General features: G+C 46.2%; 1 protein-coding gene across 20 annotated transcripts in view; it reads right to left on the bottom strand.

Annotated features, from left to right (window-relative positions):
* The window catches only part of MAPK8IP3 (mitogen-activated protein kinase 8 interacting protein 3), a 70,530-nt gene that overhangs the window by 28,090 nt on the left and 27,697 nt on the right, over positions 1-14,743 (bottom strand). For 6 of the 20 annotated variants that reach the window (XM_048495117.1, XM_048495126.1, XM_048495119.1 and 3 more), the window contains 7 exons: positions 14,091-14,108; positions 8,071-8,128; positions 6,073-6,225; positions 5,016-5,097; positions 2,990-3,141; positions 1,765-1,821; positions 245-415 (listed from right to left, as the gene is read on the bottom strand). In XM_048495117.1, the coding sequence (XP_048351074.1) occupies positions 245-415; positions 1,765-1,821; positions 2,990-3,141; positions 5,016-5,097; positions 6,073-6,225; positions 8,071-8,128; positions 14,091-14,108 (691 nt within the window). The remainder of the gene's footprint in view (positions 1-244; positions 416-1,764; positions 1,822-2,989; positions 3,142-5,015; positions 5,098-6,072; positions 6,226-8,070; positions 8,129-14,090; positions 14,109-14,743) is intronic. The other 14 variants (XM_048495121.1, XM_048495128.1, XM_048495137.1 and 11 more) reach the window with 9 other exon arrangements.

Genomic DNA, 14,743 nt, shown 5'->3' with positions numbered 1-14,743 from the left:
CAAGGTTTCCTCAGGGAGAATCTTCTACAAGGGTTCCTCAGGGGCACTTCCAAGCACATCTCCAGACCTAGAAGCAGACATTCCCAAGATCCCAAGTTCCACGCCTGACGTCAGCCAACAGAGGAGTATCCACAGGCCCACCTCAAATGAAACTATTCTGCAAGCATAAGTTTTCTGTTTCGGCCAAGCAACCAAGCAGAGCCACAGCAGGACCAGCCATTAGCCGAAGCAGATGGCAACTCACTCTTCTGGGAAGAACTCAAGGGTGCGGTTCCCAGCGGAGATCTGGCACATGGTGTGGCTGCGGCGCTGGCTGAACCCAGCGGCTGTGGGGGATTTGTAATGAATGTTCACTGACGGGTAGTTCCTCTTTGCAGGCGGAGGGCTGGAGGAGGAACTGAACAGGCGGCTGAAGCTGGGGAGAAGAGGAGGAAGCAAAAAAGATGTTGAGTCCTGAATCAGTTATGACTCCCTGAGCGAGAGGTAAATGAATGAGTTCTCATAGCTCCAAGTTCAGCTGTCAAATCCCTGCAAGGCATCCATGCATGGGGGGTGGGGGGGGCACAGAACTCAACAGGAAAATGGAAATATTAATATTGATCAAATTGGTCCAAGGCATCAAAACAAGGAATGGCAGACTGTAAAAATCCCTCCAGCATATCCAACAGGGTATCTAATACTTTTTTTGCCCATTGGTATCACAAAATTCCTTGTTTCCATGTAAAGAAAAGCAACCCTCTGCCCAACAGAGCAGAAAGATAAAGTGGGGCTGGGAGAGGGGGCAGGAACATTTGGGGAAGGGGAAATGGCCCTATCAGAAATTTGTCCTACCCTCTGTCAATTCCTAAGGCCAGGACATGCCAAAGGGAAGTAGTTCATTCATCCACAAAGGGTGAAAGAGGTGAAGAAGAAGAAGAGTTTGGATTTATTCCCCACCTTTCTCTCCTGTAAGGAGACTCAAGGTGGCTTACAAGCTCCTTTCCCTTCCTCTCCCCACAACAGACACCTTGTAAGGTAGGAGAGGGCTGAGAGAGTTCTGAGAGAACTGTGACTAGCCCAGGGTCACCCAGCAGGAATGTAGAAGTGTGGAAACACATCTGGTTCACCAGATAAACCTCTGCCACTCAGGTGGAGGAGTGGGGAATCAAACCCGGATCTCCAGATTAGAATCCACCTGTTCTTAACCACTACACCACTTCTGAGGAGAAGTCGTGGCTCAGAGGTAAGAGCACGGGATTGACACACAGAAAGGGCCCGGTTCAATTCCTGCCATTCCCAGTTAGGATCAGGTCGTAGGTGTTGCAAAAGACCTCAGCCTGAGACTCTGGAAGCAGCTGTGAGCCTGAGCAGACAACACTGGCTTTGATGGACCAGGTGTCTGACTCCATATGAGGCAGCTTCGTGTGACCAGATTTTGAGAAGATCAGATTGGGTGCCGCCACTTGTTCTGCTTCTTCTCCAGTTTCTCTTCTCGTTGCAAATTAAACTGGCCGTGTGGCGCTGCAACATTGACTGCACGACCCCTGGCTGGTTGGAACATATAGCCTCTAAGAACCTCTTTCTCCAGTATGGGAAGAAAGAGGTGATGGGGAAATTATGCATTCTCTGTACCAGGGCAAACTGTACCTCAAGAGATGAGGAGCGGGGAGATTTACGTTATGAAAACAGCTGGTATTTACAGGCGTGATCTGGCTCTCCAATGCGGAAAGAAGTCACGCCACTCCTGTATGCTTCTGAGTCTCAGCAGGCAAACCCGTTACTTACAATTGCCAAATTGTAGATTTCTTCTTTTCCTGGACTGAAGGATGCTCCCGGGAGGCCCTGTGCAAAAAGATTTTAAAAGGGGTTAAGAAATAGCCAGGAGTTGGTTCTTTTCTCCCCACTGTCACGGCAATGAATAGGGGGATTTAGTTTTGGGAGCTGAAAGTGAGTATGCTGGTTAGTTTCAGGGGCTAACAAGTTTTATGCACTTCTGCATTTAACTTCCCAGATTTACATCTCGCTTTGCTACCGTTTGGAAGTTCAAACAAGGACAAACCACAAATTGGTCTCATGAATGTCAATGGCACGCGGGAGGTCTTGGCCAGGAAAGCAGTATCTCAGACACCAGCATCTGCAGCCCAGAGCTGCTCCATCCATAGAGATCTTCCCAGGGACAGCTGCCTTGACGACAGTTAGGATCTAGCTACAATGGGTCTGAGAGAGCTCCGAAGAACTGTGACTAGCCCAAGGTCACCCAGCTGGCATGTGTTGGAGTGCACAAGCTAATCTGGTTCACCAGATAAGCCTCCACAGCTCAAGTGGCAGAGCAGGGAATCAAACCCAGTTCTCCAGATTAGAGTGCACCTGCTCTTAACCACTACACCACACTGGTTTTCCCAGAATTGTTCCTATAAGTGTGACTGGAAAAAAAATCATTTGGGACCTCCAAGCAGGGCATGCAAGGGGTGGCATGCAAGGGGAGAGGAGGGAGGGAGGGAGGGGAGAGGAGAGGAGAGGAGAGGAGGGAGGGGTGGGAGGAGAGGAGGGAGGGAGGGAGGGGAAGGGAGGGAGAGAGAGGAGAGGAGAGGAGTGGCAGAGAGGCGGGAGGGATATATAAATGATCACTGCTTCTTATGGAAGCACTCATCTAATTTATGTTAACAGTAACAAACTTGATATGTATATATCAATTCTCTTTTTTGTAAAGAAAACTGCTTGAGTTTAGCTACTTGTGTTCCGGCACCTCAATGTTTTGGGGCGACCTGCAGTTTTAAGCAAACAAACTGAGTCGGTCAGTTCAAGCAGTCAGTTCTTACCTACCCCACAGATTCCCAAACCAACCTTTGCAAACGTAGAGACTAGAAACTTGCTGTGTTTTTTTTAAAAGGCATTCATGGGGATGCCTAATTCCACACACTCCTGCCCAGCAATTGGTGCAGTCACAGAACTGGAGAAACCGCTCGCTTCCCGCCCTTTGTCGGGGTGTCGGTTCAGTCCCCTCCCTCACCTGATCATTTCTGTCCACCTGACGGCTTCTTGCAGCTCCATCAGCCGTTCCTTGTACTGGTTGCGCTCCATCAAGACGCGGGCCATCTCCACACGGGTGAAGCGCCGCCTCTGGGCGATGGGGATGTTGTCCTGCAGGGGGGAGGAGGACTGCTTCAGCCAATGGGAAACATGGAAGAGGACCCAGGTTAGTAACCCAGGCAACAGAAGTCACAAAGCTTCTTCTTTTGACTTTTTTTTAACATGCCCCACCTGCCCACCCCACCTGATGCCCAGCCTGTGTTTTAATGCTAGCCAAGATAATCTAGCAGTGACCTTGCTGAGCAAGGAAAGCAGAGCTTCTGGAGGAGACACTGTGGTTAACAAGCTAACTAATTCTACAAGCCTCTGAGACAAACTAGAAACCATCCCAGTCTAGCTAACAGGCCTCTGAAAGCAAGACATTAATATGTTAGTCCATTCATATTAAAGGTATGCAAAGATTTTTTCCTGATGCGAGAAAGGAGATTAATTTGGAAACTGTGCTACACACAGCAGAGGAGGAGGACTGTTGAACAGTGAGGAGAGAAGTCAAATCTTTAAGAGTGGCAATGGAGTGCTGTTCACCTGAAGGATGAGCTTCGTTTTGCAAATCCCTTAACATACATTTGGAAGTCAATCACAGGATCAGGGCGTCCCCACCCACCCCTAAAGCTTTGCTCCTGGAGTGGACTCTGGATCAAGAAATTCTGCATGTTTCTAGAGTGCTGGGGGATAGAACCCAACAGTTGATATTTGCCTTGTCATGAACAATGCTTCGTATAGGTTGCCCATTTTTTATTATTAAAGAGGAATTGTCTCCATTTTCAGATAAATATGGGTGTGTGTATGTATTCAATTTATAAATTTATATTCAATATATTTATATTCAATATATAAATTTAACAAAACACTGGTTGTTGTGGGTTTTTTCCAGGTTGTGTGGCCATGGTCTGGTAGATCTTGTTCCTAATGTTTCATCTGCATCTGTGGTTCTCTCAGTGATACACCTCTAAAGATGCCAGCCACAGATGCAGGCGAAACGTTAGGAACAAGATCTACCAGACCACGGCCACACAGCCTGGAAAACCCACCACAACAAGTTCTCTTGGGCAGTTTCCATTTTGATGTGATCAAAAGCGGGCGGCTGTGGACCTTGAAGGCCATGAAAGCCTTCAACAATGCATTAACAAAACACTTTAACAAATAGCTTCAAAATAACTTCAGGGACCAGGACTGGGAGGGATAAGGATGATGACACAAGCACTAGCCAGTAGATCCCTCCCAAACCTGGCATCCTCCCAACATGCTAGAATTTTGCAGAACTTCCTTTCCAGCCAAGTTGTGCCAGCGTTATAGAAGGAAAACAAAAAGCATGTTAACCTCTGCCACCCTTAAACAGTGACGTCTGCTCAGAAAACAAAGGAATTCTGGGTTCAAACTAACATCAGACATACTGGTGGGTCAGTACTGAGAGACGTATCACTAGCTCACAGGGATTCAAATCAGCTTGCTTTTTCCATACAAAAAAAAAGCTTCCAAATACTACTGGAGGATGAGTGGGAATAACTGGCACTCAGCACTAAAGAAAGGCCCTGGGCCCCTCTTTGGTAGCTTGGTCAAGCTCACCTGTTCATTCTCATCATCTGAATAATGCTCAGGGGGAGATCCCGCTGACCACTGGGTGGTAATGGAGAGAAAGGACAGATTCGAAATGTAGCCTTTCCCCTCCCTTCCAAACAGCTACCACTAAAGATTAACAGACTTGCAAGCCAGGAAGCTCTTCACTGTAAAGGAGCAATGGCTTCTCTTGGGCAGTTTCCATTTTGATGTGATCAAAAGTGGGCGGCTGTGGACCTGAATCTGGTGACAGCCCAACAGAACCACCTGCCACTGGCTACCACGCACCCAGAAGGATAGCAGAAGTATCATTTTTGGCATTATTAGGAAGACACACCCCAGCCCCAGCCCCGCCCTCCTGTCCCCAGCATTTTAGTAATGTCATATACCAATTCTGTACAGAGATAGCTGCTTACATCCTCCACCTCTTCTTTGGGCTCTCGTCGGGCAACTATCGCTTCCGATCTCACTCTAGAAAAGAGGGAGAAAGAGGTGATGAGAGGTGATAGCTCCTTTACCAGTGCAGCCGTTCTAAGACTAGAGTGAGCCCTGGATCTGTAGACAAATACGAGACTCTGGATTTTTGAATCAGAAGCTTTTATTGGCAGACATCAGATGGCAAAGATGTAAGAAGCCAGTTCTAATGAACTGTTTTCGGGTGCCACCTTTCGTCCCCCGAGTTCTCCCCCCTCCCTCTTTCTCACCCCATACCAAAGGCACAGTGAAACAGGGCTGGACTACTATAGCCGTTGCTTTCTCAAGGCCGGTGCGAAAGATAAAGTCAGGAGGCCAGCACTTGGGCACCCTCAGTTGCAGATCAAGGGAAGCTGGGAAAATGAAAGTGAAGTGAAGGTCCATTATCATAACAGAGCATCCTTTGATGTCTGGAAGACTTTTCCTGAACCCCTCAACAATCATCCCCAAAAGCAGACCACCACAAGTGCTGTGGCCACAAACGCTTCCCACATCATGCCAAGGGTATGGTTGGATGGTGCATCAGCATTGTACCGCGACTCTGATGGGGCTAAAGAGGTCCCGGTCTGGTTGGTGCCTGTATGGGAGAGCTCCCATGAACCCTGCATAACCCCCTAAGCTCCATGATGGAAGAAACACAGGATATAAATACACAAATCAATGAAATTTGAGGCTCTGCTGGCCACAAGGATTTGGCACACAGGCCTTCAGACAGTGATACTTAAGTTTGAGAGGGTGTGTGTGTGGCCGGGACACTTTTGATTCTTGTCTGTCAATGGTAGCTCAATTTAGACATCACACGAAACCACAGTGAAGTTTCCTCAGATGTAATCTGGAAGCTTCAGGAAGAAAGGACGGACGCTCACCACGATTCTGTGTAGGCCAGTGAACCTCTATTCACTAATTCCCCACTAAAAGATCACTGATGCTGAAGTGCGTGTATGTATGTGTGGGTGTGGACAGGTCACTCACCTTTTCAGCTCCTCCTCAAGTTCCTTGATCCTCGCTTCCATTTTGGCTTTTGCCTGCTTCGCTGCTTCCAGCTCTCCTTTCAACACCTCCTGCTCCCCCGTGAGCTGATCGACTTTTGCAATTAAGTCATTCTTCACTATATTCAACGCATTTCTTGAAAGCAAAGAGAACAGAAGACAGATGGCATCATGACGAATCAAGTACTCAGCAGCAGTGAAATCAGGAACAGTTTGGATGTGGATGGGGAGTTTCAAAGATTCAAATAAAGCAACCCCTTACATTAAATTTTGGCAGCCTCTTCTTATACCTGGTGTTGCTGACTTGCTCACCTCTAAATCAATCACTAGTTGAAGCAAAGGGTTGTATGTCTCATTATTTACTTTATATGATTAATTTTAGATTGAGACGTGCATTCTCTTTAGCAAGATTCAATATTTTGCCATCTGCTCTACTCGAGGGTCGATTCCAAAAAATACCAAAGACCGAAAGATTATGCCCTTGCAACAGCATACAAGTAGAAACACTAGAGCATATTATGTTTCACTGTCCAAATAGGGAATGCTTAAGGTATAAGTATCGACCATTGTTTACATCTTTTAATGTAGATATGACAGATGATCAAAGGATAAAGTATTTCCTGGATGGATCAAATCAGGATTTTTCTGAATTAGTTGCCAAGTTTCTGTTGGATATAATTGGCACATCTGCTAAGGGAGATTTTTATATTAAATGATGGTTATTTGAGTTGTAACTATGTTATTCTGGTTGTAAAACGTTTCTGGTTACAAATTGTTTTACTGTATGATGCCAATAAAGGCTTTGTGTGTGTGAAGACCTGGTGTTGCTGCAAGTCATTGACTAGAACCGTGGTGGCGAACCTTTGGCACTCCAGATGTTATGGACTACAATTCCCATCAGCCCCTGCCAGCATGGCCAATTGTAGGGGCTGATGGGAATTGTAGTCCATAACATCTGGAGTGCCAAAGGTTTGCCACCACTGGACTAGAATATACAGTATAGATAGTTGGTGGTTTTCCTGAGTCAAAAGTGGTTTGACAGAAGGATAGACGTCCATGGCGTGTGAGCACCCATCCCATTTTCATCCCCGCAAAACAAGCTTTGCAGGTTTTTGTGTGGTTTCAACAACCTGCAACACCTATTTAGCCAGGGGCAACGTTGCAACAAGAGATTTGCAAGCAAGCCACACAATGCTTCTCTGACACCATTCTGACAGCCCTACCACTTGCATTCTAAGTGGCTAAAGTGGAATGGTTATGTTAAATATTCTCCTAAAAAAAGAAATGAAAAAAATTGTATATCCATTTGAACATTACTTTATGTGATTTTGGGACACATGGGATTCACGATGACTTTCCTTTCCTGGAAGAATCCCCCCGACCTGAAGTTAGATTCTAGACTCTCCAGGGGCTTGGTCATTAAGATTTAACACTTGTGAAGTTAAACACGTCCAGCAATTAAATCCATATCGGCAATTAAATATACATCGGATTATGTGTGAGCCATTGATAATGGTGAAAAAATCCATGATTTTTTCTACAAGACAACACCAGGTCACACAGAGAAGGTTTTGCAATTTCAGATAATTATATCCACTGTGTTTACTTCCGGATGTGTTGCTCTTATGATAATGCTTGTATGACCACTGTGGTAGGCTACATCAGCCCAAATGTATCTGGTCCTTTACTGGTCACTGATGTGTGTAACCGATAGTGTTTGGAATTGTGTCAGTCTCTGCTTACATTTAAGGTGTAGCTGGTTTTCAGGCCTCGAGTTTTTAGCTAATATTTTTGTGTATACTAGATTCATTTTGTAATATATATATATATATGGTTTCCAGCTCAACCGTTGTGGTTCCCTGTATTGTTTGGTTCAGTTTTTCTCCCCCATCCCTGCTTTTTTTGTGTTTGATTCCCCAGGGCGGAGCTGGAGACACTACACACACCTCAAGCAAGCCAACAAATATTCCTCATTTCTTACTTGGTTTCCAGGAGCTGCGTATTCTCCAGCAAGAGATTCCCCACTTCCTTGCCCATTCCTGGGAAGGAAACAGACAAATAATAAAAGCGGCCACATAGATTTGATCTGTCTCCTTTGGAAAGGCAGAACCGCATGAGTTTGCTGAAGGGGCAGTTAACCTTCTGAACTGGTGGAACATTTCGCTGCTACACCCAAACTGAGACTATAGCAGTGGTGGCGAACCTGTGGCACGGGTGCCAGAGGTGGCACTCAGAGTCCTCTCTGTGGGCACGCGCAAACAGTCCCCCCACACAGACATCTAGATGGCCTGGGCCACTGGTCTTGATTATTAGCATTAAGCCTAAGTTTTTGGGGAAGCTGTGTAGATAACCCTGTTCAACGCTGTTAAACCCCACTGATTTTCATGCAAAGAACTAAAGCACGATCCTTTACCTGGGAGTAAGCTCGGTTTGTTGGTAATGGGGCTTGCTTCTGAGTAAACACTCCTAGGGTCGTGATTCACCCATTGGAAGAGTTGGACGGTTGCTTCAAAGCAAAACCACCGACTACCACCAAGCTTACTCCCGACTAACGCACGCCTCGGAGCCAACCGTTTTTTCTAAACTAAAACTTTAGTATTCAGGCTGAATTGCCGTGTTGGCACTTTGAGATAAATAAGAGGGTTTTGGGTTGCAGTTTGGACACTCTGTCTCAAAAAGGTTCGCTATCACCGTGCTAAAGAGTGACCCATTCACCCAAATTCAAAAACTGTCCTTCACGGGACGGGCAGAGTACACGACCACACTAAAGACAACTCTCAGATCTGCCAAGCACAGCTTGGATTCTCTTTTGCACAGTCACTTTTACAGCAACTGTCACTGAGAGATGGCTCAGGAAACTGCTCTGACGTTTATTCCAGGCACACACGAATGTGCAAAGGAGACGGCCTGAGGTTACACTCGCTGGCCTCGATGCCACATTCAAGCATGCTGTCCATTTTCCTGAGGCCTGGATGCACTCGAGTGCACCAAGCCAGGTTCCAGGCAAATTTCAAGCTGGGTTGGGGGTTGAGCAAACGCAATTCCATTCAGTCCCCTCCACAACATTCATTTCTGCCCAAATAAACCATCTCAACGTGGCTCTTTACATTGTGGCTGCTTGTCTCCCACCCAGGCTCACGATGCAAGCCACAAAAACAGCCCCATCACCATTCTACGCCTTCTTAACATGCAAATGATTATGCTGTTGCAGCTAATGCAAATCCCCGCCTATCCCTTACTGCCTAGCCATTCTGCCCCTCGACATGATGCCTCATGATCACCGATGGACCTCCTTCCTACATGCTGTGAATGTATAAAACTAGGATACTGAATGAGCATTTTACCATCTAACTGGGGGCCATCACGTTCTGGTCAACGATGGAATAAACGCCGCTGATGCCAACTTGTTGTGCTGGTGCCCATTTAATCAGAAGCCTCCAACCCTGAAGCAGTCCCATGCCTAGACTGGCCAGTGGGTCTTTCCCCTGGACGTCTGTATCATCCCCAGTTCCCCCCATCATGTTCACAGGGAAGCATCCGACTGTAGACAACAGCCCAGGTGAAACTGGGGAAGGGCGACAGGAGGAGTGGAGAAGCTGGCCAGTAAAAGTGACTGTGAAATACGGCTATACCTAACCCCCATTATGTCTCCCTGCCATTCACGAACACATCTGCACTGCTCACGGTGCTCGTGCTGAAGAACACTGAAAACGGGTAGGTAGCAGTGAATGCTAGGAACTAGCCCCACCTCCCTCCCCGAAACCAGTTCCTAATTTGCTATGTTACATTATACACCTTGCTCCCCATAAGTCTTGCAGCAAGCCCCTCTCACAGGGCCATGTCTGGATCTGCCCACCAGATCAGCAAAATCTAGCTGACAGCTAGAAGGGATGATACAATCTCCTTCTTGAGGAAGTCAGCAGGTTTAGGCGTGGCTCGTGGGGCACATCTGTAGAAATAAGATGTGACCCTCGTGATTGGCTGCATGTATGCATGTAAGTGGGCAAAGTGCAAGCAGTTATGTGCACTTCGGTTCACCCGTGGCTGCACTGCACTGTCGGACGGTTCTGTGATTTGTAAGCAAGAGGAATAAAGCCCTTCTGTGAAGTGAACAAGCTTATATTCCTGTGTCTCCGCTGTCCTGAATGCCGTTACTGACACTACCGCGACCGCTGCCTGCTGGATCCTTAACAGGCCAGACTGTGCCTCTAAGAGCAAAGGTCAAAGAAGGAATCAACAGAACTAGTGGAGCTACATTTTACAGGGTTCCGAGCACAGCCTTGCACATGCCCAGGAACCGTCTCCAAACGTTGCAAATGCAGCAATATAAAAAGGCACACAGAGGACGGAATCCAACACAGGGCTACTGCACAACAACCGCATCCCTGACTCACATTCTCTCACATCACCTCATAGCCCCACATATCCCACCTTACCAAAGCATCTATGTTGCCGCGACTCAGTTTAATCATCAACGGCTAGTTCTGGCCAAGGCCGGGAGACACACAATACGATGACTTCAAGAAATGTGGTGTGAATTTTAAGCGGGGATGCCATTTTCAGTGGTATCCCTGCGCTGGATACAATGCGGAGCTCAGCCTCACCTGTGCAGATGCCCTTAAAGAGTAGACAAAACGCCTCGACTTGCTATTGGAGGTTGGATATCTGAATTAAATTTAAACTGAATTCCAGGCTGAAAAGAATCATGAGAGCTAAACATTTCCAATTTTTGCAAACTTAGGGGAGAACGTTTCTCCAAATCCATGAACAATGAATGGGCCATCAAGCTCAGCATTGTTTACTGACCGGCCATGATTCTCAGGCAAAGAAGGATCATTTAAAACCCTGGCTACCTGAGGTGCCAGGAATGGGACTTGACACCTTCTGTGTATAAAACAGGGAGTCTGTCACTGAGCTGCAGTCTCTACTGAAATTAGTCTGTTGTGGGTTTTCCGGGTTGTACGGCCGTGTTCCAGTAGCATTTTCTCCTGACATTTCGCCTGCATCTGTGGCTGAGTAACAATGAAGTGAGTAACAATGAAGTGTAGCATGTGAGTATGTTACTCAGTTGCCAGGCCACTCCTATTCAAATGCCCTCACCTATTGACCTTCACTCACAGGCATATATACTCCACTTGCTTTCCTTTCCAACTATCAGATCCTCTGAAGATGCCAGCCACAGATGCAGGCAAAACATCAGAAGAGAATGCTGCTAGAACACGGCCATACAGCCCGGAAACCACACAGCACCCCAGTGATTCCGGCCGTGAAAGCCTTCGACAATAAATTCCCTCCTCTCTTCTGCTTGGGTTCCTTTCTCTCACTGCAGCGAAGAGAAACTCATGGCCCAAATCAAAGGCAAAACAATTAAGGCTACTACTTCTTCTAGATTCAAAACTCTCTTCTCCCCATTACACAAGGGGAGAGAAAAACTTTTTGTTGTTGTTAATTTCACTTATTTGCACAGTAAAACACCAAACACACAATCAAGACAAATGAAAAGGTCATGAAAGGCACAGAAGAAGACACGTCACAACAAACCCCCAGGCTGTAAGCACACCTTCTTCCCACAATGAGATGAGGGGTGGATTTATGTCGCAGAGACAAGGTCCCAACAGGAATGGAAAAGAAGCAGCAGTTGCATTTTTTAAAAAAGGGAGGAAGAAAAGATACTACAACAACCAGTGAAGATAAAAATAGATGAACCCCTTCGGATGTTTCAGGCAGCATATGAGCTGTATGCCATATTATAAATCAATCAGGTTCATTCTGTGGAGGAGAGGAACACTCCAGTTGGAACAGAAAATTAGTGGCGCCTTCGCTCCTTGTAGGGAGGCAAGCCTGGGTTTGCAAATAAGTCAAGACTTGTTTGACTCATCGCAGTGCTAAGTGTCAGCATACAAATTTTGGGTGCCAGGGCAACCAAGCGCCGGCGAATTTTACGGTCCTGGACGCTAGACCTTGGGCTCAAAAACTGAATCGCGGCCTAAGCTGAATACTGCCATTTTAAAAATAATGACATTTGAAGTCTACATGTGTTGCAGTTTATTACCCCGGAATGACGCAGAGCATGGATGGAATTCTATCAGGGGCACGGAATTCAACCACTTGTGAAACCTCCGTGTTTTGACAGGCCTGCAAGCACGCAGCCCCCTCAAAGAAGTTCTCTGCTCCTCCTCATGGATATCAGAAGCAAGTCTGAAGGAACTGACGTGATCAGATCTCCCACTGGAGGAGTCTTCAAATTGGACAGTAATCCTAAATCTGGTGACGGAAGATTCACTGTCTTTCTGCATAAATTTAAGCAAATGACAGATTAAGGCCTCAGATTCCTACGGGGCCTCTATTTTTTTTTAAAGTAGCAAATGCAAGAATCCTATGCTTTTTAAATAGAACTATGGAAGGGGGCTTCTTAACTTTGGCAGAACTTAGAGCCTGTCTTAATCCAGCTCTGGAAGGAATGCCTCCCCTTCACTGTTTTCCTAATCCAAATTCCTACCCCTGTTACACACAGGCAAAAGAGTACAGAAAAACATATTGTGCTTGCTTTTTTAATGGTTTCTGCAAGGCTAACAGAAGGACTATAGTACATTATAAAAAGAATTAAAACATGCCCTCCTCTAGTGCTGTAGGAGTTTCACCCGGCTCCTTTAAGATTTTAGAAAAGGACTGGAGATCTTACTGATATTTGTGGCCTAAATGATCCCAAATAAACATGTGTAAGGAAATCTGAATTATTTACAGAGATTGCGAACTTAAAATACGTCAGGCTCCTTTCTATTCAGCTTGCTTTTAACGTATCAGTTAAACACGATGATACTCTGCAGTACAAAAATGGCCAGGGCAGATCTCAACTTTCAGAAGGAGCATCAGGAGTACAGGAATTCTGGTTCTGTCCTCAGAACGCAAGGGGCAAAAGGCACCATGCGGGCCTCGCTGCCCAATAAAAGTTGGCACGTTCAAGACAAAATCCCAGCCTAGCTTTCTCCCCTGAGACGCAAGACTGAATATAAAACAGCTTCCCAAATATATCAAGCTGACACCCAACTGACAAAACCTTAGTTGATTCATCATATGAGTGTCCGCCGAATCTGCATTAATCTGCGTGAGAATTCTAAGAAGTGGAAGCATATTCTCTTTAGATCACAGGTGTCAAACTCGCGGCCCTCCAGATGTTATGGACTACAGTTCCCATCATCAACTGTAGTCCATAACATCTGGAGGGCCATGAGTTTGACACCTATTCTTTAGATGATGTAAGTGCACTGTACCAGGCATAGTTGTAACAGAGGCATTCTCTGAAATTGGAAGAAACTTCCAAGACTGAACTTGTTACATGTACTTTTTATACTTGCACTGAAGATGCTCTACCCCGCCCCCCAAAAAACGCTCCTGTGTTGAGTAATCAGGGAGATTTTTTCAGAGAGCCAGTAGACTCTAATCCGGAGAACCAGGTTTGATTCCTTAGTCCTCCATGTGAGTGGTGGACTCTAATCTGGTGAACTAGGTTTGTTTCCCCACTCTTCCACGTGAAGCCTGCTGGGAGACCTTGGGCTAGTCACAGCTCTCTCTGAACACTCTCAGCCCCACCTACCTCACAAGGTGTCTGTTGTGGGGAGAGGAAGGGAAGCCTCTTTGAGACTCCTTGTGGTTGAGAAAAACAGGGTACAAATCCAAACTCTTCCTCTTCTAATTGAGCAAAATGTTTTATATTGACTAGGCTTCCCAGAAGAAATGGACACGCTTCCAGGCCGTGCCCCTCTGAGCTGTTTGAAGCATCCGAATGGTTCATAACAACACCCCCAAACAGAAGAGAATATCTCCCAAATGGATGGAAGAACCATCGGCTGCTTCTCAAGAAAGCAACATCACAGAAATGAGAAATGAAACAAATGAAAAACAGGCCCAGGAAATCTGGGGAAAGCATGAAGAGATGTCGAGTGAACAGAAAAAGAGGAACAGAAAACACCCATAGGTTTAAAAAAACCGCCTTTGCCTTACCAAAGAAATCATCCCGTACTACGTAAGTCATTCCATATGAGAAAAAGCAGAAAGGGGGTTCACAAAGAGAGAGGGGCAAAGACGAGAAAAAGAGGGAAGAAAGGAAGAGAGAAAGAGAGAGAAAAGCAGCCATTAAATTTCAATCTGTAAACGGCAAAAAATGGCGATGCACTTTTTGAGCATGTTATGAGCGTGGACATCAGCTAACGTTGCAGTCAGAACTGTTCTTTGGTCCACTTTTTGACCTGGCTGAGCAGGGAGGTCTGGAAATAAACTGACCGGCTAGCACGTTCTGGTTCTGCCAACGTTTCCTACCCTGGAGAAACGATGGTGGTTTTGACATACTGCCCTTCTCGGCGCAAGCAACCAAAAAGACAGCATGGATGAGGTCCAATGGGTGAGGTGGGGGAACAGCCAAACAGTTGCACGGGGGGGCGGGGGGAGCTAAATAGTTGTGGGAAGGCATTGGTTCCAAAATGAAAAGTCCTCCCAAGCATTAGTACGGTGTCATTTCATAAGTTGCAATCAAGAAAATAAACACTAGAGACACTGCTCTGAATGTTATAAGTGTCTGCAAGCTGCGGAAGTCCCAAGGCTGACAGGACAACCCTGCTAAGGGTTAGACCCTTAACGAAACCTATACAACGCGCCTT

This window comes from Sphaerodactylus townsendi, linkage group LG04, assembly GCF_021028975.2.
Source record: "Sphaerodactylus townsendi isolate TG3544 linkage group LG04, MPM_Stown_v2.3, whole genome shotgun sequence".
NCBI classification, from domain to species: Eukaryota; Metazoa; Chordata; class Lepidosauria; order Squamata; family Sphaerodactylidae; genus Sphaerodactylus; species Sphaerodactylus townsendi.
This window is presented reverse-complemented; position numbering and strand designations above follow the sequence as displayed.